The sequence below is a fragment of the Trichosurus vulpecula genome, chromosome 5 (genome assembly GCF_011100635.1).
Source record: "Trichosurus vulpecula isolate mTriVul1 chromosome 5, mTriVul1.pri, whole genome shotgun sequence".
In the NCBI taxonomy this organism is placed as follows: domain Eukaryota; kingdom Metazoa; phylum Chordata; class Mammalia; order Diprotodontia; family Phalangeridae; genus Trichosurus; species Trichosurus vulpecula.
This window is the reverse complement of record NC_050577.1, coordinates 209969013-209993030: the sequence shown is the minus strand read 5'-3', so window position 1 is coordinate 209993030 and position 24018 is coordinate 209969013. Positions and strand designations below refer to the sequence as shown.

General features: G+C 36.5%; 1 protein-coding gene across 1 annotated transcript in view; it reads left to right on the top strand.

Annotated features, from left to right (window-relative positions):
• Positions 1-24018, top strand: part of ARID2 (AT-rich interaction domain 2) — a 236290-nt gene that overhangs the window by 163601 nt on the left and 48671 nt on the right. Inside the window, exons 7-11 of the mRNA XM_036759335.1 lie at positions 17256-17322; positions 17409-17659; positions 18051-18147; positions 18233-18442; positions 21771-21938. Of these exons, the coding sequence (XP_036615230.1) occupies positions 17256-17322; positions 17409-17659; positions 18051-18147; positions 18233-18442; positions 21771-21938 (793 nt within the window). The remainder of the gene's footprint in view (positions 1-17255; positions 17323-17408; positions 17660-18050; positions 18148-18232; positions 18443-21770; positions 21939-24018) is intronic.

Genomic DNA, 24018 nt, shown 5'->3' with positions numbered 1-24018 from the left:
ATTAAAATGTGCCCTTAATTCTGTTTTCCACTTTTCTTAGGTGTCTGTTAAAATATTTTTAATCTATTAAATATTTCAATAAAATTCTTATATTTAAATAATCATTTTTAATAAGCTTGGTAGAGTTTTTCTTGTGTAAATTTCACTTAATCCACATTGTGATTAAATATATGGAAAAATTAACTTCCTTATTTTTCTAATGAATTATATAAACGATTTCCTTTTTTGTACACCTGTAAATTTAACATTTATCAAATAATAATACTTTATAAATATGTGAAGAAAATAAACCGTGCTTTTGATGTTGAAACAGGAAGAAATATAGAGGAAGATGGAAGCTTATAAGCTATATCATCTCACAAAATAATGGAAAACAAATGAACAGAAAGCAAACCTATAGAGAGTATTGCATGAGATGGAGCTAAATCAGATAATCCTTAGATCACTCACATATAAAACCAGAAGGAATGATAATAAAAAGGAATTAAGGTGCATTGGATCTGCAGGCCTTATTATAGTGATCTTTTCTCAGTGGGTCTGTACAAGCACATTTGGATTTAGAATTTGATTTACAGAAGTTATAGCAGCAATTAAGAAAAAGAAGTGAAAAAGAGTGGCCATAATAGCCAAATAGAAGCAATCTAGGCTGGTGGCAACACAATTTTAAAAGATTACAGTGATTATCAAAATATTTGAAAAAAGGTAAGATTCTCAAAGCATGGAAATCTTTAAGAATGTTGTTTTCTGTGCATTGGGAACATCTTGGATCAAAGCATATGAAGGCCAGTAACAGAATTAAGGGAGAGTGCTGGCTCTATGTCATCAGGTTGTCATTATTCTTCCTTGGATCTGACTCTTCACATCTGTAAAATGTTGATTGGACGAGATGGCCTTCTGAAATCCCTTCTATTTCTGGATGATTACATAGGAGAATTCTCCCATGATCCCTTTGGATTATGAATTGTTGATTTTTTTAAATGGATTGTTTGATAGAATAAAATGTAATTTTAATGGCTTTCATAATTTTAGACTTGTTAAAATCGTACAAGATTCTGTAACATGATCATGGGAATACTTTTCTCAGTGATGTGGAAAGTATTGATATCAAGCATAATGTGAAAAAAAATTATCGGTCAACAACCAGCTATTAAAAGCCTAATGTGTGCCATGCACTATATTATGTACTGGTGATACAGAGATTCCCGATCTTACATCCTGTTGAGGAGACAACAATTCACATATAAGTATGTACAAAATAAATAAAAAGTAAATTTGGAGTAGTTAGCGAGGTAGTATACTATCAGTTTGGATCAGGAAAAGTTGGTGCTTGCAGTCAGTGTTGGATTCTATGAGGTGAAGTTGAGGAGTGGGTCTATTCCAGGCATGGGGGATAGTCAGGAGAGTACTGTGTGTGAGGAAAAGGGAGAAACCAAGTTTCCTGAACTGTAGAGTATAGAAAGGGTAATAATCACTTAAAATGATCACGGTATCATGGAAGATATAATATGAAGAGTATAAGTAAACAAGTCCCCTGTTGATCCTGAAGTTCTTCAGTGGAATAGATGACATCCTATTAATTGCATCTTGCCCTGAAACACTACAAAACCTCCTTAGTGGAATCTGCAGTAAAATGAAAGAGATTGGTTAAACAATGAAAAAATAGATTGGATGAAAATCATATATTGTCCATATGACATGCTTCTGAAACAGCAGCCCATTGAGTTAGCTCATCTGTGGGTATGTGTATGAACAACTGACAAACAGAATCAATGAACTATGTCAGTAATTAAGTAGAAGCATTATTTAAGTACCTACTTTTTGTCAATACTATTTTAGGCCCTGAAATACAAAGACAGAAATGAAATTGCCCTGCCCACAAGGAGTTACCATTCCACTGGGGAGAAATAAATATATGCATAGATCTAGAGAAAGGCAAACTGATTTTTTTTTTTTTTGCCACGTAACTGGTAGGTGGCAGGAAATGAAAAAAGGACTTATGTATAAAAAATGGTTCATGACCTGAATCTTCAAAAAAAAAGAAAAAACAAACTAGTAATTCTAAGAATCAGGAGAAAAGAATGCATCTTGGGCATGAGGGATAGCCAGTGTAAAGGAACAGTGATTGTGGATAGAACATTGTGAATACCAGAAAGTTGTCCAGTGTGGCTGTACTGAGTCCAGGAGTAATGTGAGGGGAATAATGTATAAGGTTGCAAGGGTAGATTGAGCCCAGGTTGTAAAGGGCTTTAAATGCCAAACAGGAGGTTTTATTTCATTCTGAAAGTAATGAGATCCACTGGAATTCATTGAATAGGAAAGTAACATAGTCAGACTTGCACTTTAGGTAAATTACTCTGACAGCTGTGTGGAGAATGGATTAGAGAAGGATGAAACTTGAGGCAAGGAGTTCAATTAGAAGACTATGGCAATAGAACAGAGAAGAGGTAATGAGGGCCCAGACTAGGGTGGTAGCCCATGGGTAGAGTGACAGGAACAGAAAGCTAGAGAAGGTTGTGGAGGTAAATAAAAATATTTGTCAACTAATTGGATAAGTGGGATAAGAGATAACACTGAGATTATGAGCCTGGGTGACTAAAAAAAATAGTGGTTCCTTTGATAGAAATTGGGACATTTGGAGAGACAACATGTAGTCTTACAGTAGTGTGGCTTAGGATTCAAGAAAACCTAGGTTCTGTTCCTGCTTCTTGACATACTGTTACCTATATGCAAGTCACTGAACCTTTTGTTGCCCTCTAGGCAACTCTGTAAAAACCCGAAGTTGTAGAACCAAGGCCAGTCTGAATTAGGAGAACTCCCTCATCAGTAATTCTCTAAACCAGTGAAACCATAGGTCTAGTTCCCACCCAACCCCACCACATCCCCCACCCACCTCTCCACATTCCCCACACAGGGAAGGTCAGAAGGGAGGTGGGCATCAGAGTTAATGAGTACTTATTTAGACAGGTTGTGTTTGAGATACTTATAAGTCGGAAATGCCCACAAATAGGCAGTTGGTAACATAGGAGTGGATTTGAGATTTATCTGCATAGAGCTGATTATTTCAGAGACAGAACAGAGCCTACACAATTGTTGGAGCATGATATGGATGATGATCCAACAAAGGAAGTCTAAGAGACAGGTAGGAGAAGTGAGAGAGAGGAGTAACATGATAACCCAAAGAAGGCAGAGTATCAAGGAGGAGCAGGTGATCAACAGTGTAAATAATTTCAGAGAGGTCTTCAGCCTCCATATTTATGTGGGACTAAGGATTCCACCCGTGTGACTTTGGGTTCTTATTGATAAGCATTTTACTATATCTTTTTTTAAAATTTATTTTTAGTTTACAGCACTCAGTTCCACAAGTTTTTGGGTTCCAAATTTTCTCTCCCTCCCCCTCCTCTCCTCAACCCCACAAGACGGCATGTAATCCAATGTAGGTTCTACATATACTTTCATCTTGAACTTATTTACATAATAATCCACTTGTAATGAAGAACTATAACCAATGGAATGAATCATGAGAAAGGAGAAACAAAATCAACAAGAAAAAAAAAGAGCAAAAAGTTTGCCTCAATCTGTGTTCAGACTCCATAATTCTTTGTCTGGATGTGTATAGCCCCCTCCACCATGAGTCCTTCGGAGCCATCTTTGAACCCTGCATTGATGAAAGGAGTCGAGTCTATCAAAATTAGTCCTTACAGATACCGTGTGTCTGTAATCCTGTATAATCTCCTGGTTCTCCTTCCCTGACTCAGCACCAGCCTGTATAAGTCACCCTAGGTTATAATGAAGTCAGTCTGCTCCTCATTTCTTACAGCACAAAAACACTCCACCACATTTATATACCACAACTTGTTCATCCATTCCCCAATTGTTGGGCATCCTCCTGACCTCCAATTCCTTGCCCCCATAAAAAAAAGCTGCTATAAATATTTTTGTACATACAGGTTCCTTTCCCACTTGTATGATATCTTTGGGATATAGCCCTAGAAGTGGTATTGCTGGGTCAAAGGCCATGGACATTTCCATAGCCCCTTGGGCATAGCTCCAAACTGCCCTCCAGAATGGCTGGATCACTTCCCAACTCCACCAACAGTGGAACAGTGTTTCAATTTTCCCACATCCTCTCCAGCACCCATCATTTTCCTGTTTTGTCATGCTAGCCAATCTGACAGGACAGATGTGGTACCCAAGAGTTGTTTTGATTTCCAAACCTCCAATCAATAATGATCCAGAGCATCCTTTCACATGCCCATAGATGTGTGTAATTTCTTCATCTGAAAACTGTCTGCCCATATCCCCCAACCTCTTCTCAATGGGGGAAAGACTTATATTCCCTAAATTTGGCTCAGTTCCCTGTATATTCTAGATATGAGGCCTTTATCAGAGATACTGGTTATAAAGATTTTCTCCCAATTTTCTGCTTCCCTCTCTATCCTGGCTACACTGGCCCTGTTCACACAAAAACTTTTCAATTTAACATAATCAAAATCATCCATTCTGCATTTTGTAACACTATCTCTTGTTGCATCATAAATTCTTCCCTTTCCCATAAATCTCACAGGTAAACTATTCCCTGCTCTCTCAAATTGCTTATACTATCAGCCTTTATTCCTAAATCATGAACCCATTTTGACTTTATTTTGGTATGTGGTGTAAGATAATGGTCTATGTCCAGTCCCTGCCACATCATTTCCCAGTTTTCCCAGAACTTTTTGTGAAATAGTGAATTCTTAGCCCAGAAGCTGGACTTATACCAGTTGGTTTATCAAAGAGTAGATTGCTATAGTCTTTGACTGCGTCTTGTGTACCTAACCTATTCCACTGTTCCACCACTCTGTTTCTTAGCCAGTACCACATAGTTTTGATGACTGTTGCTTTATAATACAGTTTAATATCTGGTATGGCTAGGCCACCTTCCCTAGCATTTCTTTTCATTAATTCCCTTGATATTCTGTACCTTTTGTTCTGCCAGATGAATTTTGTTATTACTTTATCCAGCTCTGTAAAATAATTTTTTGGTAGTTTGATTCGTATGGCACTGAATAAGTAAATTAATTTAGGTAAAATTGTCATTTTTATTATATTAGCTTGGCCTAACTGTGAGCAACTGTTTTTCTATTTATTTCGATCTGACTTTATTTGTGTGAAAAGTCATAATTGTGTTCATATAGGCCTTGGGTTTGTCTTGAAAGGTCGACTCCCAAATATTTTATAAGTGTCTACAGTAACTTTAAATGTAATTTCTCTTTCTATCTCTTGCTGTTGGGTTTTGTTAGTAATATATAAGAATGCTGAGAATTTATGTGGGTTTGTTTTATATCCTACAACTTAACTAAAGTTTTTTATTATTTCAAGTAGTTTTTTACTTGATTCTCCAGGATTCTGTCAGTAAATCATCATATCATCTGCAAAGAGTGATAACTTAGTTTCTTCTTTGCCTATTCTTATTCCTTCAATTTCTTTTTCTTCTCTTACTGGTAAAGCTAATATTTCTAATACCAAATTGAATAATAGGGGTGATAATGGACATTCTTGTTTATCCCTGATCTTATTGGAAATGCCTCTACCTTATCCCCATTACATATAATGCTTGCTGATGATTTTAGGAAGATGCTACTTATTATTTTAAGGAAGACTCCGTTTATTCTTATGCTTTCTAGTATTTTTAATAGGAATGGGTGTTGTATTTTGTCAAACTTTTTCTGCATCTATTGAGATAATCATATGATTTTTGCTAGTTTTGTTGTTGATATGACTAATTATGTTGATAGTTTTCCTGATATTGAACCAGCCTTGCATTCCTGGAATAAATTCTACCTAGTCATAGTGTATTACTCTCATGATAAGTTGCTGCACTCTTTGCTAGTGTTTTATTTAAAATTTTTACATCAATGTTCATTAGGGAAATTGGTCTATAATTTTCTTTCTTTGTTTTGATTCTTCATGGTTTAGACATTACCACCATATTTGTGTCATAAAAAGAATTGGGTAGGACTCCTTCACCTATTTTCCCAAATAGTCTCTAAAGTATGGGAATTAATTGTTCTTTAAATGTTTGATAGAATACACATATAAAACCATTTGGCCCTGGAGATTTTTTCTTAGGGAGTTCATTGATTGCTTGCTCAATTTCTTTTTCTTTTTTTTTCTTTTATTTTTTGGATCATTTATTTATTTAATATTTTTATTTTCAGCATTGATTTCCACAAGAGTTTGAATTACAAATTTTCTCATTTCTACCGTCCCCCCATTCCAAGATGGCATATATTCTGGTTGCCCCATTCCCCAGTCTGCCCTCCGTCACACCACTCCCCCCCATCCTCTTTTCCCTTCCTTTCTACCTCCTCCTTACCTGTTTTCCTAGAACAATCTCTTTACACCTCTTAATTATGTTTTTTATCTTCACATCAGTTACTTTACACTGACACCCTCAGTCCATGTATATCCCTTTCAGTTGTCATAATAACTATACCGTTCTCAAAATTTATATGTGTATATATATATATGTAATATAAATCAATATAATCCTACATAAGGATGTAAAGAATTTTCCCTTATTGAATAACATTGTTTTGTTTTTTCTCCTCTTTACCTTTTTGTGTCTCTCTTAAGTTTTGTATTTGAAGAACAAATTTTTTCCATTAAGCTCTGGTCTTTTCATCAGAAACGTCTGAAATTTCCTTATTTCATTGAATGTCCATCTTCCTGCCTGAAAAATTGTGCTCAACTTTACTGGGTAGTTGATCCTTGGTTATAATCCACAGTCCTTTGCCCTTCAGAATATTATATCCCAGTTTCACCTGTCTTTTATTGTAAAAGCTGCAAGATCCTGTGTGATCCTGACTGTAGTTTCATGATATTTGTATTTTTTATTTCTGTCTGCTTGCAGTATTTTCACCTTGACCTGATAATTCTGGAATTTGGCTACAATATTCCTTGAAGTTTTCAATTTGGGATCTCTTTCAGCGAGTGGATTTTTTTCAATGACTCTCTTACCCTCTTGTTCTAGGACCTTGGTGAAGTTTTCTTTGATAATTTCTTGGAAGATACTGTCCCAGCTCTTTTTTTCATCATGTATTTCCAGTAGAGCAATAATTCTTCAATGATCTCTCCTGAATCTGTTTTAAAGGTCACTTGTTTTCCCAATCAGATATTTCACTATTTTTCCTATTTTTTCATCCTGTAGATTTTGTTTGAGTAATTCTTGTTGTCTTATGGAGTCATTAGCTTCTACCTGCACAATTCCAATTTTTAACATGTTGTTTCCTTCATTTAGCTTCTGTGTCTCCTTTTCCATTTGATTAATTTTACTTTTAAGGAGTTATTCTCTCCAAATATATTTGGAACCATCTTAACATTTTGCCAATTTTACTTTTTAAAGATTTGTTCTCTTCTTTTACCTCTCTAATTTGGTTTTTAAAATTCTCTTTGAGCTCTCCCAGGAATGCTTTTTGGCCCGGACACCAGCTCACATTCCCTTTAGAAGTTTCAGATGTGGATATATTGTCAATGCTGTCCTCTTCTGAATGGGTGTTTTGATATTCTCTATCTCCATAATAGGAATCAGTGGTCTTTGGTCTTCTGGTTTCTTTTTTCATGATGTCTGTTTTTTTTCTTCCCCTGGCTTCTGAAGTGGATCTCTGGTTCTGGAGCTCACTGGTTTTGTGTGTTGTGGCCTCTAGTATCATGCTCTGTGGGAGAGGGGTGGTCTGGCTGCTGGAAGTCTCCTCTTCCTCTAAGCCTGCCTTACAGCTTAGGTGGTCTCAGCAGTTGTCTGAGCTGGTGTCTGCCACTTCCTCTGGCTGTACAAAGGCACGTCTGAGGTCCCCAAGTTGGGGACTCCCCATCTTCCAAGCTACAAGGCTACCGAAGCCCCACTTCTGGCTCCTCTATTTCAGGGTTTCTCCTGGGAGAGTATTATTTGGGTAAGGAAGTGGGGGATGAGAGCAGTTTTGCTTGGTTATCATGGCTCCCAGAAGTTCAAGAAGGGGAGTTTCAAACCTTTAGACTGTGGGCTGGAGGCCTCAGGGGTAGCTGCTCCTGCAGCCGCAGGCTCCGTGCTGGTGTCTCTGGTAGCTCCCAAAGTCTCCTGTCCTGGGTTGAGAGGCCTGAGGATGGCTGCCATAGGCAGTACTTCTGCCTTGGGCCTGCTCCTGCGTTTTGCCTGCCCAGTGCTCTCCCAGATTGGTGCATGGGCTGGGTTCCTCTGCTGCTCCCGTTCTGGTGTGGTCCGTTACCCTTCTGCTCCTGGCGCTCCTGCCCCACTCAGTCTATTAGTGGCTCCTAATTCTCTCATATCTTCTCAGATGCACTTTTTTAGAGGTATCTGAGAGAATTTGTGAGAGAGCTCTGGTAAGACAGTGTTTTCCTGTGGCCATCTTTGCTCCACCCCCTCGCATTTTACTCTGTCTTGCCCAGTCTCACACTATAGCACCTTTGGGCCGCCTGCATGCCGTGTTGCTGTGCTGTTACCTTTTCCTCATTTCTCCTCGTCACACTCTGGCTCGGCGAACAGTAATCAGATCAACACTACTGTTCCTAGCAAGGATTTCTCCACTAATTGTACTATCCAGTCGTTATTCCCTTCCCACTGCTCTTGAGTGTTGTTTCCTCTCTTACAGTGTAAGGACCTTGAGGGTGGAGACAGCCTTCCTTGATTTTATATCTCCAGTGCTAGCACAGTTCTTAGCAAGTTGCTCAACAAATAGTTTTTCAATCATTCATTCATTTGTTATAAATAGACTTGGATTACGTTTAGGAAATTGTACAGTGTTGTCAGTTAAACTGTAATCCAAATATCAATGGAAAGACAGGTAACAGGGCAAGAGGTGCTAGCAAGTTATGAGTATTGTCATATGAGTGGGAATTGGTACAGAAAAAATAGCCTAGGTCAGGGCTGCCCAACCTTAGGTTTTTATTGAAACAATAGACAATATATTGTGATTTGCCATTTTAGTAAGGGCTCTGTCATAGCTTGGCTTCATTTACCAAAGCATTTATGTAAATTTCTATGCTTGTAGGCGGGCCGCCTAAATTGCACTGCGGGCCACATTTTGGACAGCCCTGACCTAGGTTATGCATGACCATTAAATGATGTACATCAATAAGCAAGAATGAGAGATAGCTGAAATGGCATATTTGTACCCCCAAAGAATAGAAAGAGCCAAAGGATGTCTTCCAGTCCAATCGCTATATTTTGCTTAGAGAATTTGTGAAAAGAACTGGGCAAGATTCATACTGGATAAGAAAGCATGGATGGATTGTTCTTTTACCTGTGAAAGGATAAATCCTTAACAATGAATTCATAAATTCAAGAATAAACTTCTATTCAACATCAAATAAAGTGAGTTATAATTCTTTTTTTATAGTTCTTTATATCGTAAATTCTGTTTTCCTTTGAGGATAGGAAATAGGATCACAGCTTGAAAATTGGAAAGGACATCAGAGGCAATTTTGTCCAATTCATACCCATAAAAGGATCCCTTCTACAGTAGACATGACAATATTTTGTCCACTCTTTACATAGATAGTTTCACCGAGGGAGTATCTAATATCTTCTAAATCAACAATTTCTTGATTGCCTGCTATGTGGTAGGCATGGTGCTAAAAGCTAAAGATATAAAGACAAAATTTTAAAAGAGTTTACATTTTTTAAAATAATACTTCATTTTTTCTCCAATTACATGTAAAGGGAATTTATAACATTCATTTTTTTAAAAAAAATTTGAGTTCCAAATTTTCTCCCTCCATCATCTCCCCCTTCCCTGAGACAGTAAGCAATTTGTTATAGGTTATACATGTTCAATCATGTAAAACATTACCGTGTTAGTCATGTCGTGAAAGAAGACACAGACCCCAAGGAAACACACACACACGCACACACACACACACACACAGAAATACAGAAAGTGAAAGATACCATGCTTTGATCTGCATTTAGACTCCCATCATTTTTTTCTCTGGACGTGGATGGCATTTTTCATTACGAGTCCTTTGGAATTGTCTTGGATCATTGTATTGCTGAGAAATAGCTAAGGCATTCACAGTTGTTCATCATACATTGTAGCATGCATTCTGATTACACCTTCTCCCAGTCTGCCTTCCCTTCTATCACCCTCTCCCCCATTATCCCCTTCTCCTTTACTTTCTTGTATGGTAAGATAGATTTCTATACCCCATTGCCTGTATATCTTATTTCCCAGTTGCAGATAAAAACAATTTTTAACAATTGTTTTGAAAACTTGGAGTTCCAAATTCTCTTTCTTCTTCCCCTCTCACCCACCGTCATTGAGAAGGCAAGCAATTGAATATAGTCTATACATGTGTGGTTATGCAAACACTTCCATAATAGTCATGTTGTGAAAAACTGATTATATTTCCCTCCATCCTATCCCATCCCCCATTTGTTTTACTTTCTTCCTTGAACCAGTCCCTTTTGAAACATGTTTGCTTCTGACTACCCTTTCTCCCAGTCTTCCCTCCCTTCTGTCATCCACCCCTTATCCCCTTATCCCCTACTTTCTTGTAGAATAGGATACCCTAGTGAGTGTGTATGTTTTTTCCTCCTTAAGGCAAATCTGCTAAGAATAAGGTTCATTCATTCCCTCTACATGCCGCCCTTCCCCTACATTGTAAAAGCTTTTTCTTGCCTCCTTTACATTAGACAATTTACCCCATTCTACCTCTCTGTTTCTCCTCCCAGTCCATTCCTCTCTCACCCCTTAATTTTATTTAGATATCATCCTTCCGTATTCAATTTACCCTGTGCACATGCACTCTCTCTCCCTCTCTCTCTCTCTCTCTCTCTTTCTCTCTCTCCATATGTGTGTGTGTTTGTGTGTGTGTGCATATTCCAACTACCCTAATCCTGAGAAACTTCTCTTGAGTTACAAATATCATCTTTCCATGTAGGACTGTAAACAGTTCAACTTTAATAAGTCCCTTATGATTTCTCTTTCCTGTTTATCTTTTCATGTTTCTCTTGATTCTTGTATTTGAAAATGAGATTTTCTATTCAGCTCTGGTCTTTTCATCAAGAATGCTGGAAAGTCCTCCATTTCATTAAATATCCATTTTTCCCTCTGAAGTATTATACTCAGTTTTGCTGGGTAGGTGATTCTTGGCTTAAATCTTAGCTCCTCCGACCTCCAAAATATCATATTCCAAGCCCTTCAGTCCCTTAATGTAGAACCTGTTCGATCTTGTATTATCCTGATTGTGTTTCCACAATACTCAAATTCTTTTTTTTTTCTGGCTGTTTGCAACATTTTCTCCTTGACCTGGGAACTCTGGACTTTGGCTACAGTATTCCTAGGAGTTTGCCTTTTGGGACCTTTTTCAAGAAGAGATCAGTGGATTCTTTCAATGTCTATTTTGCCCTCTGATTCTAGAATATCAGGGCAGTTTTCCTCAATAATTTCTTGAAAGATGATGTGTAGGCTCTTTTTTTGATCATGGCTTTCAGGTAGTTAAGTAATTTTTAAATTATCTCTCTTTGACCTATTTTCCAGGTCAATGATTCTTCCAGTGGGATATTTGACATTGTCTTCAATTTTTTCATGCTTTTGGCTCTGTTTTATAATTTCTTGATTTCTCATAAAGTCACTAATTTCCACTTGCTCCAATATAATTTGTAAGGAATTATTTTCTTCACTGATCTTTTGGATCTCTTTTTCCATTTGGCCAATTCTACTTTTTAAGGCATTCTTCTCCTCATTGGCTTTTTGGAGCTCTTTTGCCATTTGGGTTCATCTATTTTTTTAAGGTGTTATTTTCTTCAATATTTTGGGGGGGTCTCCTTTAGCAAGCTGTTGACTTGTTTTTCTTGATTTTCTTGCATCCCTCACATTTCTTTTTCCAATTTTTCCTCTACATCTCTTACTTGATATGCAAAATGCTTTTTGAACTTTTCCATGGCCTGAGACCAATTCATATTTTTCTTGGAGGCTTTTGATGTAGGAGCTTTGACTTTGTTGTCTTCTTCTGGTTGTATGTTCTGATCTTCTTTGTCACCAAAGTAAGATTCTATTGTCTGGGTTTTTTTTAAAAATGCTGTTTGCTCACTTTCCCAGCCAGTTATTTGACTTTTGAGCTCTTTATCAAGGTAGGACTCTGCTTCTAGAATGGAGAGTGCTCTGTCCCAAGCTTTTGGGGTTTTGCATAGCTGTTGTCAGAGATAAGTCTAGGCACCTGTAAATTTTCAGTTCTTCTAAGGTGGTATGATCAAAGTAGAGGTGTTTACTCCTCTCCTGGCCTGTGCTCTGATCTGTGAGTGTCCTTAAGCAATTTTTCTGCCTTGGAACTGTGAGGGGGATTCCCTCCACACAGCCAGTGCTTCTCCTCACCCCAGGACCACCACCCAGGACTGGGACCCAGATCCAAGCAGGGCAAGCAAGAGAATCCTGCCTCAGCACCAGCAAAGAGATCCCTGCAGTCCCTGTCTGATCAGTCACTTGATCCCCCCACCAACTGTGGGCCTGGAGCTCCCGGAGGAGCCCTTGCCACTGCTGCTGCCACTGTTGCCACTACCACCTCTGCCTCCCTGGGGCTGGACTATGCCCTTCTCTTCCCCAGGTCCTACACAAATTTCCCACTGACCTTCTAGGTTATGTTTGGCCTCGTGGGTTGAGAAGTCTGAAAACCACTATAGCTGCCAGTGATTCAGTCCCCTGAGGCCTGCTCCAGCCCCATCTGTGCTGGTGTAGCACACGCTAAACTTGTGTTCCGCTCCCAGCCCAGGGTGATAGACCTTTCCTGTTGATCCTCCAGGTTGTCCTGGGCTGGAGATTTGCCTCTCTCTGTCATTCTGTGGGTTCTGCAGCTCTAGAATTTAAGTCATTTTCTGTAGGCATTTGCAGAGGTTCAGGGGAGAGCTCAAGCAAGTCCCTGCTTTTACTCCACCATTTTGGCTCTGCCCCCCTTGATGTAAACATTTTAACCTTATTGTTAAACAGCATAACCTTATTGTTTTTTTTTTTTTTTACTGTTTTTCTTTATTATGGTTCTCTTAAGTCTTATATTTGAAAATTGAATTTTCTGTTTAGCTTTGGCCTTTTCATCAGGAATGTTTAAAATCCTCATTTTCATTGAATATTCATTTTTTTGCCTTGAAGGATTATGCTCAGTTTGGCTGAGTAGTTGATTCTTGGTTGTAATCCAAGCCCCTTTGCCTTCTGGAATATCATTCCAATCCCCTCCTATCCTTTAATGTAGAAGCTACTAAATCCTGTGAAGTCCTGACTGTGGCTCCTTGATATTTAAATTATTTCTTTCTGACTGCTTTCAATATTTTCTCCTTAATCTGAGAATTCTAGAATTTGATTCTAATATTCCTAGGAGTTTTCATTTTGGCATCTATTTCAAGAGGTGGTCAGTAGATTCTTTTTGTTACTTTTTATTTTTTTTATTTTTAGTTTACAACACTCAGTTCTACATAATTTTGAGTTCCAGATTTTCCTCCCTTCCCCCTCCCCTCCACAAGATGGCATGGAATCCGATGTATTTTCCACATATAACTTCACATTGAATTAATTTACACACTAGTCAGGTTGTGGAGAAGAATTATGACCAATGGAATGAATCATGAGAAAGAAGAAACAGAACCAAAAAAACCCCCAAAAACAAAAGGGAAAAAAAGGCGAGCATAAAGTATGCCTCAATTTGCATTCATACTTCATAGTTCTTTCTCTGGATGTAGATAGCATTCTCCATCGTGAGTTCTTTGGAGTTGTCTTTGCACCTTGTGTTACTGAGAAGAGCAAAGTCTGTCAGGGTTAGTCCTCACAGAATCCATGTATCTGTGGTTGTGTATAATGTTCTCCTGGCTCTGATCTGCTCACTCAGCAATATGTCATGTAGGTTTTTCCAGGTTACTATGAAGTCCATATCGTCCCCATTTCTTATAGCACAATAGTATTCCATTACCTTCATATACCACAGCTTGTTCAGCCATTCCCCAGTTGATGGGCAACCCTTTGATTTCTAATTCTTAGCTACCACAAAAAGAGCTGCTATAAATATTTTTGTACAGATGGGTCCTTTTCCCACTTGCGTGATCTCTTTGGGATACAACCCTAGAAGTCGTATTGCTGGGTCAAAGGGTATGAACATTTTTATAGCCCTTTGTGCATAGTTCCAAATTGCTCTCCAGAATTGCTGGATCAGTTCACAACTCCACCAGTAATTTAACAATGTTCCAATTTTCCCACATCCTCTCCAGCATTTACATTTTCCTGTTTTGTCATTTTAGCCAATCTGACAGGAGAGGTGTGGTACCTAAGAGTTGTTTTGATTTGCATTTCTCTGATCAGTAGTGATTTAGAGCATTTTTTCATATGCCTATAGATATCTTTAATTTCTTTTTCTGTTTTTCATTACTTTTTTACCTTCTAGGTTATCAGAGCAGTTTTCTTTGATAACTTCTTGAAAGACATTGTCCAGGCTCATTTTTTTTTTTATCACAGCTTTCCGGTATTCCAATAATTCTTAAATTTTCTCTCCTGGTTCTATTTTCCAGGTCAGTTTTTTTCCAATGAGGTATTTTAAATTTTCTTCCATCTTTCTCATTCTTTCGATTTTGTTTGATTGATTCTTGATGTCTCATAACCATTAGCTTCCACTTGCCCAGTTCTAATTTTAAGGCATTATTGTCTTCATTGAGCTTTTCTACCTCCTTTTTCATTTGACCCATTCTACTTTTTAAGGATTTGTCTTTGGTGAATTTTTATACATTCTTTTCCATTTCTTGTGCTCTCTTTACTATGGACTCTAATTTTCCATGATTATCTTGCATCACTCTCATTTCTTTTCCCAATTTTTCTTTTACTTCCCTCATATGATTTTAAAATTCCTTTTTGAGTTCTTTCAGGAGGTATTTTTGGGCCTTGACACTAGTTGACATTTTATTTTGAGCCTTTCCTTGTAGTTGTTTTGCCTTTGTTGTCTTCTTCTGAATTTGTGTTTGAATCTTCCCTGTCACCATAGTAGCTTTGTATGGTCAAGGCTTTTTTTAATTTGCATTTTGTTCATTTTTCAGCATATTTCCTGACTTTTAATAAGCTCTGCTTCTGAGGTACAAGGGGCATTGTCCATAGTTTCTTGAACCAAGGGTCAGGGGCCTGGCTGAAGTTCTGTTGTGCTGGGGGCTCTGGGGTTGCTGGTTCCCCTGCTTCACTGGGATCACTGGGTCTGGTTGTACCTGGTACACCGGTGCTTCGGGGTCTGGTTGCTTATCTCCTGTGTGAGGCCTCTGAACCTGCCAGGCCTGCCCACTAGGATTGTGCACCAGGGCTGAAGGCCTCACAGTTGGCTGGCTATGCCTCTGGCCTGGTGTAAGCCGGGGTGCAGGGCCCCAGTTGGTGATCTGTGCTGGGGCTAGGGGCTTCCCACTGGTTTGCCTGGATACTGCTCATGCTGGGACATGTTCTCTTTTTGCTCAAATGAGACAGACCTTTACTGCAGTCCTTCTAAATTATCTTGGGCTGGAAAATTGTTGTACCCCATCTTTTTGTGGGTTTTGTCACTCCAGTTGTGATTTAAAGTTGTTTCAAGGGGAATTTTGAAGAGCCCAGGCCTTTTCTCCACCATTTTTTCTCTGCCTCTAGAATTTCATGCTTAAGAGCTTCCCATATCTTCTAGGCTGACTCTTGTAGCAGGATGTTAGCAAACTTGTTTTAAAAATTTTTTTTCCTAACTATATTTAAATATAATTTGTTTCTTTTGGAAGCCTATGTATTTTACTTTATGCATTTCAAAATGTCATTCTAACAAGGGGTTTATGGACTTTCATAGACTATTAAAGGGTTCAGTGACCTCCAAAAGAGTATAGAATTTTAGTCTTTTAAGTTAAAGTTACCTGAGTTACTTGTCCTTTCTCTGAGCACTTTTAAATGTGCCTTTAAAATTTTTAGGGTACACGTTATACTCTTTCTACCTTTCCTCTCCCTATCATAAATTCCACACTAGATGATTGCTTTCTCCCAGGATTCCTTTTTTATTTAAACGACTGCAACTTTCCTTTTTACTTCTGAGTATCATATCCAGTATATAATTTTGCCTTTAGTATTTCTTACACTTTTTTTAGGGCAGAATTATGATTAAATCAAGACATATAATCATTAGCTCTTTTGCTTTTGGTGGAGAGATATGTCCAGATGTCCAGATTGTTGTCGGTCCACATTTTCCAGTGTTGTGGCTCTGTGCAATCAATAACTGATCAGTTTCCAGACCTTTCATCTATTTCCTATTTTTGACCAAGTATTCTGTGATATACTCTAGGATCATTATTGTTCTGTTTCTTGATCCATTAATCGTTCACCAGATGTTTTCAATAATGTTTCCCACTTCGATTCCTGGATTTCCTTACATAAATATGTCTTCTAAATGTAAGATGCTACTTCTCTCCAATTTACCTGTATTGTTTCTTTTCAATATAATTCAGTTTATTAAAAGATTTTTAGAATGCCTTATTATTGACACTACTAATAATCATATTGGCTAAATCTCAGTAATTCTGTTTAATAGAGATCTGGGTATTAGTACATCAGATAATACTCGTTTGCATACTTTATATCTTATACTCCTTATGTATTTACAGTTAGAGAAGATATTTTAAATATCAGGAAGTATTGTTATAACTGATAATTTGCTACTCTTTATACTATAAAAGTACTGCATTCCAATGATATTTATACAAAATAATATATAGACATCTAAAAAATTATCATCCTTTCGAAAGTGATTACTTGTAACAATTAAATTGTTAGTATTTGCTGATTTGAAAGGCTTAAAGACATTTTAAAAAATTCTGAATTGACTTTTGTAAGAAATTAGTTTCTTGAACTTTATAGAATATAAGCATATTTTATAGACTATAGGTATATTTTCATTTTTTTTATTTTTAACATAAGCACATTATTCATTGATTCTGTAGAACTGCAGGATTTCAGGTTAGAAGAGTCATTTGCTTTTTATAATTCTTAATCTAGTCTTACCTATTTGTCAGTAATGGTGATGTATAGTGGATGGTCATCCAGCATGATTCCACAAAAATTAAAGGTGTAAGTTCTTTGAGATTGTGCATTTAAGGTACAGCAATTTCAGCAATAGAAAACAAAACATTCTAGTACATATTTACAATCTTTAGAATCAGATTAAATACATTTGTGATTACAGCAGTATAATAGTCGTATCATTAATAAAAAATAATCACACTTCAGAAGTTAAAAGTAACTCATTTTAAAATCTCTTTTCAGTTTTGGAAAGATATTGTGGACGATAATGAAGTACGAGATCTCATTTCTGACAAAAACAAATCTCAAGGTGAGTTTGCAAGTGTAAAATCATTAAATATTTTTCTTTAATCAGTGGGAAAATGTATATCTAAAATTAATCTTTTTCTGTCACAGAAAATACATCAGGAGAATGGATTTGGGAATCTTTCTTTCACCCTCCTCGCAAGCTGGGCATTAATGATATTGAAGGGCAGCGAGTACTCCAGATAGCAGTGATTTTGCGAAATCTCTCCTTTGAGGAGGGCAATGTTAAACTTCTGGCAGCTAATCGTACTTGTCTTCGTTTTCTATTACTTTCTGCTCATAGTCATTTTATTTCTTTAAGACAATTGGGACTTGACACATTAGGAAATATTGCAGCAGAGGTAAGGACTATCTAACTGAAGGAAAAGCATTCTTTCTTTATAACACTCTTGATTCTGGACTTTTAACTTTATCAATATGTGAGTTAACATAAATGTATTAATATTCCTTGCATAAAATACACAAGGGAAAGGCAGGAGGAAAAGAGAATGAAAAATTTTGCTCTTGGAATTTTATAGAAAGAAAGAAGCTAAACTTAAGGCCATTTAAGTACATGAAGTTTTTATAAATGGCATTTCCATTCTAACAATTCTAAACAATTGTATATTTCATTACCACCATTTAACAAAATTTAAGTATTTTTTGGCCTTTATTCTAAATAATAGACTTTAGGTAAAACATGTAAGAGAGAATACAGAATTTACTTGGAAATTTTTTGTTTTGTTTTTCCAGCTTCTTTTGGATCCTGTTGATTTCAAAACTACTCATCTAATGTTTCATACTGTTACAAAATGCTTAATGTCAAGAGATAGATTTTTAAAAATGAGAGGTAAATACCTATTTACATACCTACCCAATTTTTTTAAATCAGAAATTTACTTCTCCTTTATTAAAAATACATATGCATTTTTCAGGCATGGAAATTTTGGGAAATCTTTGCAAAGCAGAAGATAATGGTGTTTTAATCTGTGAATATGTGGATCAGGAATCTTACAAAGAGATCATTTGTCATCTCACATTGCCTGATGTATTACTTGTAATTTCAACTCTTGAGGTGCTATATATGCTCACAGAAATGGGAGATGTTGCTTGCACAAAAATTGCAAAAGTGGAAAAGAGCATAGGTAAGGTTGAACCTGGAACATGCAAACTGGTTTCTTTTTTTTGGCATAAGAATATTTGTCTTGGCAAAAATATTATGAAAGTCATATTATTTTGGGTTTAATTTTGGGGGGAGGAGGAGGCATATTAATCTTTTTAGAGACCTATTTCCGTTGCTCTTATTATGACCTAGATATGCTCAATTCGTGATATGTACAGAAATTACAGAAATGGGTATCATAGGCTGGTAAATAGGTTTCATCTTCCAGAAAGTTGGGGAATTGGCAGCAAAATAACTTTAACTTTTTTTTTGTTTTGTTTTGTTACTGGACATGGATTTGAAATTGATAAACATGTTCCAGCAGTCCAATTACTACATTCATATACCCCAAGTAAGTCAAAGATGAAAGAGAGGATCCACATATATCAAAATATTTATAGCAAAACTACAGTAGTGGGGCAGGGCGGAAACCTAGAAACAAAGTAAGAATGACTAAAAAAACTGGTATATGATTGTAGTAATAAAATACTGTTATTAATTAATTTTTAAAATGATGATTATGACCAATACATTGAGGAACATACAAAGTTTTCTGAACTGATACAGAGTGAATTAAGTAGAACCAATTGAGCAATGTATACACACCTACAGTAATGTAAATGTAATAATATTCCTTCCAGTAGAGGTGGAAAATTAAGAAAGCCAAGTATATTCAGTCATTTTACTGATCTGTTTTACTGTTTTTCTTTGTTATGAGAGGTGAGTCAGTGTGTGTACCTGATGGGGAATGTGGGAGAAAATATATTAAGAAATAATTGCTATGAAATTTTTTGATAACTTAAAAATATTGACAGTCCTGCTTTTACTCCTATTTGGGAGGGGGATGGTTATCATTCTTAAATGTAATTTGCAGATTCATGTTGTCTGTCCTCACCAGGGTCCTCACTGCAGCCAGGAAGACCTTTTATTTTTCCCTGATTGATTTCTTACTGAAGCTATTCCAATTCTTTTCCTTCCTGAAGCTCCCCATATCCTTTCCCTTGACCCCATCAGCTGAGGACTTTGCCTTCTTACCAAAAAATGTAAAAAATTCAGTTTATGTACCTCATCTCAAAACCATTTGACACTCTCTCTTCCTTTCCCCTGTCTCTGACAGAGTGGTATCCCTTATCTTTGGCAAGGATCCTGCTGTATGTACACTTTAATCTTATTCCCTTACATCTTTTCTAGCAGATGGCATCTCCCCTCTCCCTTATCAATCTCTTAGTTGTCCATTAGATCTTTTCTTCCTACCTTCAGACATACAAATCTCCCCCATACTTGAAAAAGTGCTACTAGAGCCCACCTTTTCACAGTGAAACTTGGAAAAGTTTATATTCACTGCTGCCACTTCTTGTACTCTAACCTATTCCTTAACCCCTTTGTAATCGGGCTTACTACTTGATCACTCAACTGCATCTGGCCCCCATAAAGCTACCAATGATCTCTTAACTCCCAAATCTAATTTGTTTTTCTCTCAAGTCTTTAGATATCTTGGCCTATTTCTTTAATTTCGTGGCACAGTGAATAGAATGCTTGACTGGGATTCAGGAATACCTGAGTTCAAATCCTGATTCAAACAGTTACTAGCAGTGTAACTCTGGGCAAGTCACTTCTGCCTCAGTTTCCTCATCTGTAAAATGACTAGCACCTACCTCCTATGGTTGTGAGGATAAAATGAGATGATATTTGTAAAGCACTTTGCAAACTTCGAAGTACTACATAAGTATTACTACTAGTATTCTGCTGCTACTGCTGCTGCCACCACCACCATTCTTTCCTTTCAGGGTTTTCATAACAGTTCTGTCCTACCTGTCTGAACCCCCTCCTTCTCAGTTTCTTTTGCTAATTCATCATCTATATCACACTCCCTAATTTGTAGGTATTTCCCAAGGTTCTTTCCTGGTTCTGCTTCTCTCTATTTGCTCTTTCAGTGATTTCAGGACTCAGAGAGACACATATCCAACCCAAATCTTTTCCCCAAGCTTCACTCCTTAATTACCATGTTTCTTACTGGATGTTCTGGAGACATCTTCAACTTAACATGTCTTAAACTGAACTCTCTTTCTTCCCCCAAATCCTCTGTTCTTCCAAGTCTTCCAGTATCTGTGAAAGGCATCACTATTCTTCTAGTTTCCCAGGTTTGTAATCTTGGGATTATCCCGGACTCCTCACTTTTCTTCATTTGATATATCCACTTTTACCTTCATAACAACTCTCACTTCTGACCCCTTCTCTCCTCTAACAGCTGTCATCTTCATTCAAGCCCTTCTCACCTTTTACCCAGATGATTGCAGCAGCCTCCTAACTGGCCTTCTAGCTTCAAGTCTCTACCACTCTAATGCATCCTCTACACTGCTACCAAATTAATTTTCCTTATTCACATATGTGACCATATAACTCCCTAACTCAGCCAGTTTCACACACACACACACACACACACACACCTGTGTGTAGATACATAAAATTATATAAAGTTTTCTGTTTGTCATTTAAACCCTTGCATAACCAGCCTATTTTTCAAGTCTCACTGGACATTATTCTTCATGCCCCTACACTGTGATCTAGCCAAAGTAGACTTCTTATTTGATGGTGTTCCATATTCATGACATTCCATCTCCAGTCTCCTTGCCTTTGAAATAGCTGTTCCCCATTCCTGGTACTTCCACCTTACAGAGTCCATTTCTTCCTTTAAGATGCAGTTCAGATACTATCTCCTGCATGACATTTTTCCCTGATTTTCTTAATTGCTAATGCTCTCTTCCCAACCTACTTTATATTTAATGACTTTCTGTGTAAATATATGTATCTCTATGTATTTATTACCTCTCAACTTATTTTGTATATATATTTTAATGAACATTCCAACCCCAACCCACCCCCATTAGAATATAAACTATTTCTGAGTAGTGATTGTTTCATTCTTTTTACTTGTATATCCAGTGTCTAACACATAAGAGGTACTTTAAATACTCATGAATTGAGTGATTCTGTAATCTAGGAAGCAGCATAATATAGTAGAAACTGGTAGATTTGGAGTTAGAAGGCTTGACTTATAGTCATTACTCTAGTACTTAGTAGGCATGTGGTTGTGGGAAAGCCACTTAACTTGTCTAAGACTTCATTTTCTCATCTGTAAAGAGAGCATAGTAGTACTTTCACTACCTCTAGTACTTGTGAGAAAATTCTTTTTAAATTGTAGTACTTAAAACTCAAAATATACAGTCTCTGTGTGTTTTTGAAAATGAAAATACATTATAAATGCTTTACAAAAACTGAAAGTAGTCATTGTTTTTAATTTGATGTTTCAGATATGTTAGTGTGTCTAGTTTCCATGGACATCCAGATGTTTGGATCTGAAGCACTAACTGCAGTAAAACTTGTTGAGCATCAAAGCTCTAACCACCAGGTTTTATCAGAAATCAGGCCACAGTCAGTAGAGCATGTTCAAACCCAGAACCATGTAGCAGCTGTCCCAGGTTAGTATTTTAGATAAAAATTGCTTTTTTATTCTATTTACTTCAGTGCGTCAAGAATATGTAATTTTTATCAGTGTTATTACTTCTTCCACCAATGTATATCATAATACTTCTACACCTTAGTATGTACTATTTTCATGATTTGCTGTTTTTAAAAAAGTTATCACTTGCTGACCAACCATCCAGTGATATAACTCTCTTTACTTGTATAGCCTAGCTTTCAGATGACGATTACAATCCTTCATTAGATTCTTTAAAACCATTCCAATTTAATCTTTCAGATCTTCCAGAACTTGTATTCTGTTGGCAGAACTTTTGAAAACATGTCATGATGAGGCAACCAAGTAGAACTTTAGCAGCAGAATGAATAATGTCACATTTAAATAAATAGATCTCCCTCAGTATAGACAATAGCTAGGTTTCAGGAAATTGGACTGCTAAGCACAATTCTTAATAATTTTTCTAAACTTTTATTATGAAATATAAAATACATTTCAGGAATAGAAATGTACAAAGAGTTTTTGTGGGAAAATAATATGAGACAAATCTTGAATAAGGAGGAAGAATAGGATTATGAAAGGGACTAGGTTACGTTTGTGACGGAACCAAGCAATATTGCATTGAATGAGGATGGTTTGTCATAAGCTAAGATGCTTCTTTGACTTCCACTTTGGCTGATGTGTAGAATTTTATCCTAGAAAAAATGACAAAATTGACTTAATTATACCTTAAGCTTTCTGACTTTTGGAAATCTTAAGTTACCTTATAATACAGCATTTTTCAGAAGGTATTCTGTGCAACTTTTGCATTTCACAAGATTCTGTGGAGGAAAGTTATAATGGACAAGCACACACACAGCATATTTATGCTCTTTGCTACACCTGTTAGTGTTCAGTTGATGTGGAAACCCAACAAAGATTGATCAAAAATAAGCGTGTGATTGAAGATAGTATCTTATTGGTCTAAAAATCAATCATTGAATGTACCCACTAATATGTGATACAAAGGTAGTTAGTAAATTGTTGAGTTTTCTCTGTAAAATAACTTATGTCCTTGTCATCTTAATTTTTTTCTTTTTAATTATAAATATTTTTAGGAACTATCCCCTGTTTTAAGAGAAGTATTAATAACCAAGCACTGATGATGAAACACATATCCAGAAACTTAGTTGAAGTTATAAATTCCACCTATAAGAGAAAAGCAAACATGATTTTAGCTATCTTCATTTGAGGTTTACCTTCATGTCTTTTATATTAACATATTTTCTAAAAGAGTTCATTTTTTTTCAGGAGAATTACAAAAATACCTACAAATCTAATTAATTTAGAAATAAAATTTAGAAAATTTTAAAGCAAAAAAAGTAATGATTTGAAATAATGCCCCTAAATATTTTGTTATATAAGGAAAACATAAAAATTGTTGTTAAGAATTGTTCCAGGTGATATTTGTGTTTGATGTTGTTCCCATTTATGAAATGCTTGGTTAATTCTCAAATCAATCATATCCCTCTCATTAAGTTGTTATTAATATTAGATTAAGAGTAACATTTATATGAAAACAATATTTTTATCTGTCTTTAAAAATGAAGCAGTCCTTAGAACTTAAAGTCCCAGTTCCTGGGAAGTCTGAGGCTGGCAGATGTCCTGAGTTTGGGAGTACTGCGCTATAGTAGGGCTAATACTGTTTGGGTATCTACAAGTCCCATACCAGCATGGTGAGGTTGTAGAAGGCAGGGAAACCCGATTGCTTAAGGAGGAACAGATTCACCCAGGTCAGAAAAATGGAGTGGGTTAAAGCTTCTACGTTCATTGGTATTGGAATTGGGCCTGTGACTGACCTTTGCATTTATAGCCTAGGTGAGATAAACAGACTCAAACTTTAAAAAAAAATTTCTTTTAAATAGTAAATAGATAAAAACAACTAACCTTTTATTAAGTGATAACCATGGATAGTAGGCATTTAAAGAAATTATTTTAAAATTTTTGACCTGAAGAGAGGAAATTTTACTTTAGCTGAAGGTTTCTAAATTAGTCAATGGCTAACTAAAAGCAAATGGACTCAGCTTTTTTGATTAAACCTT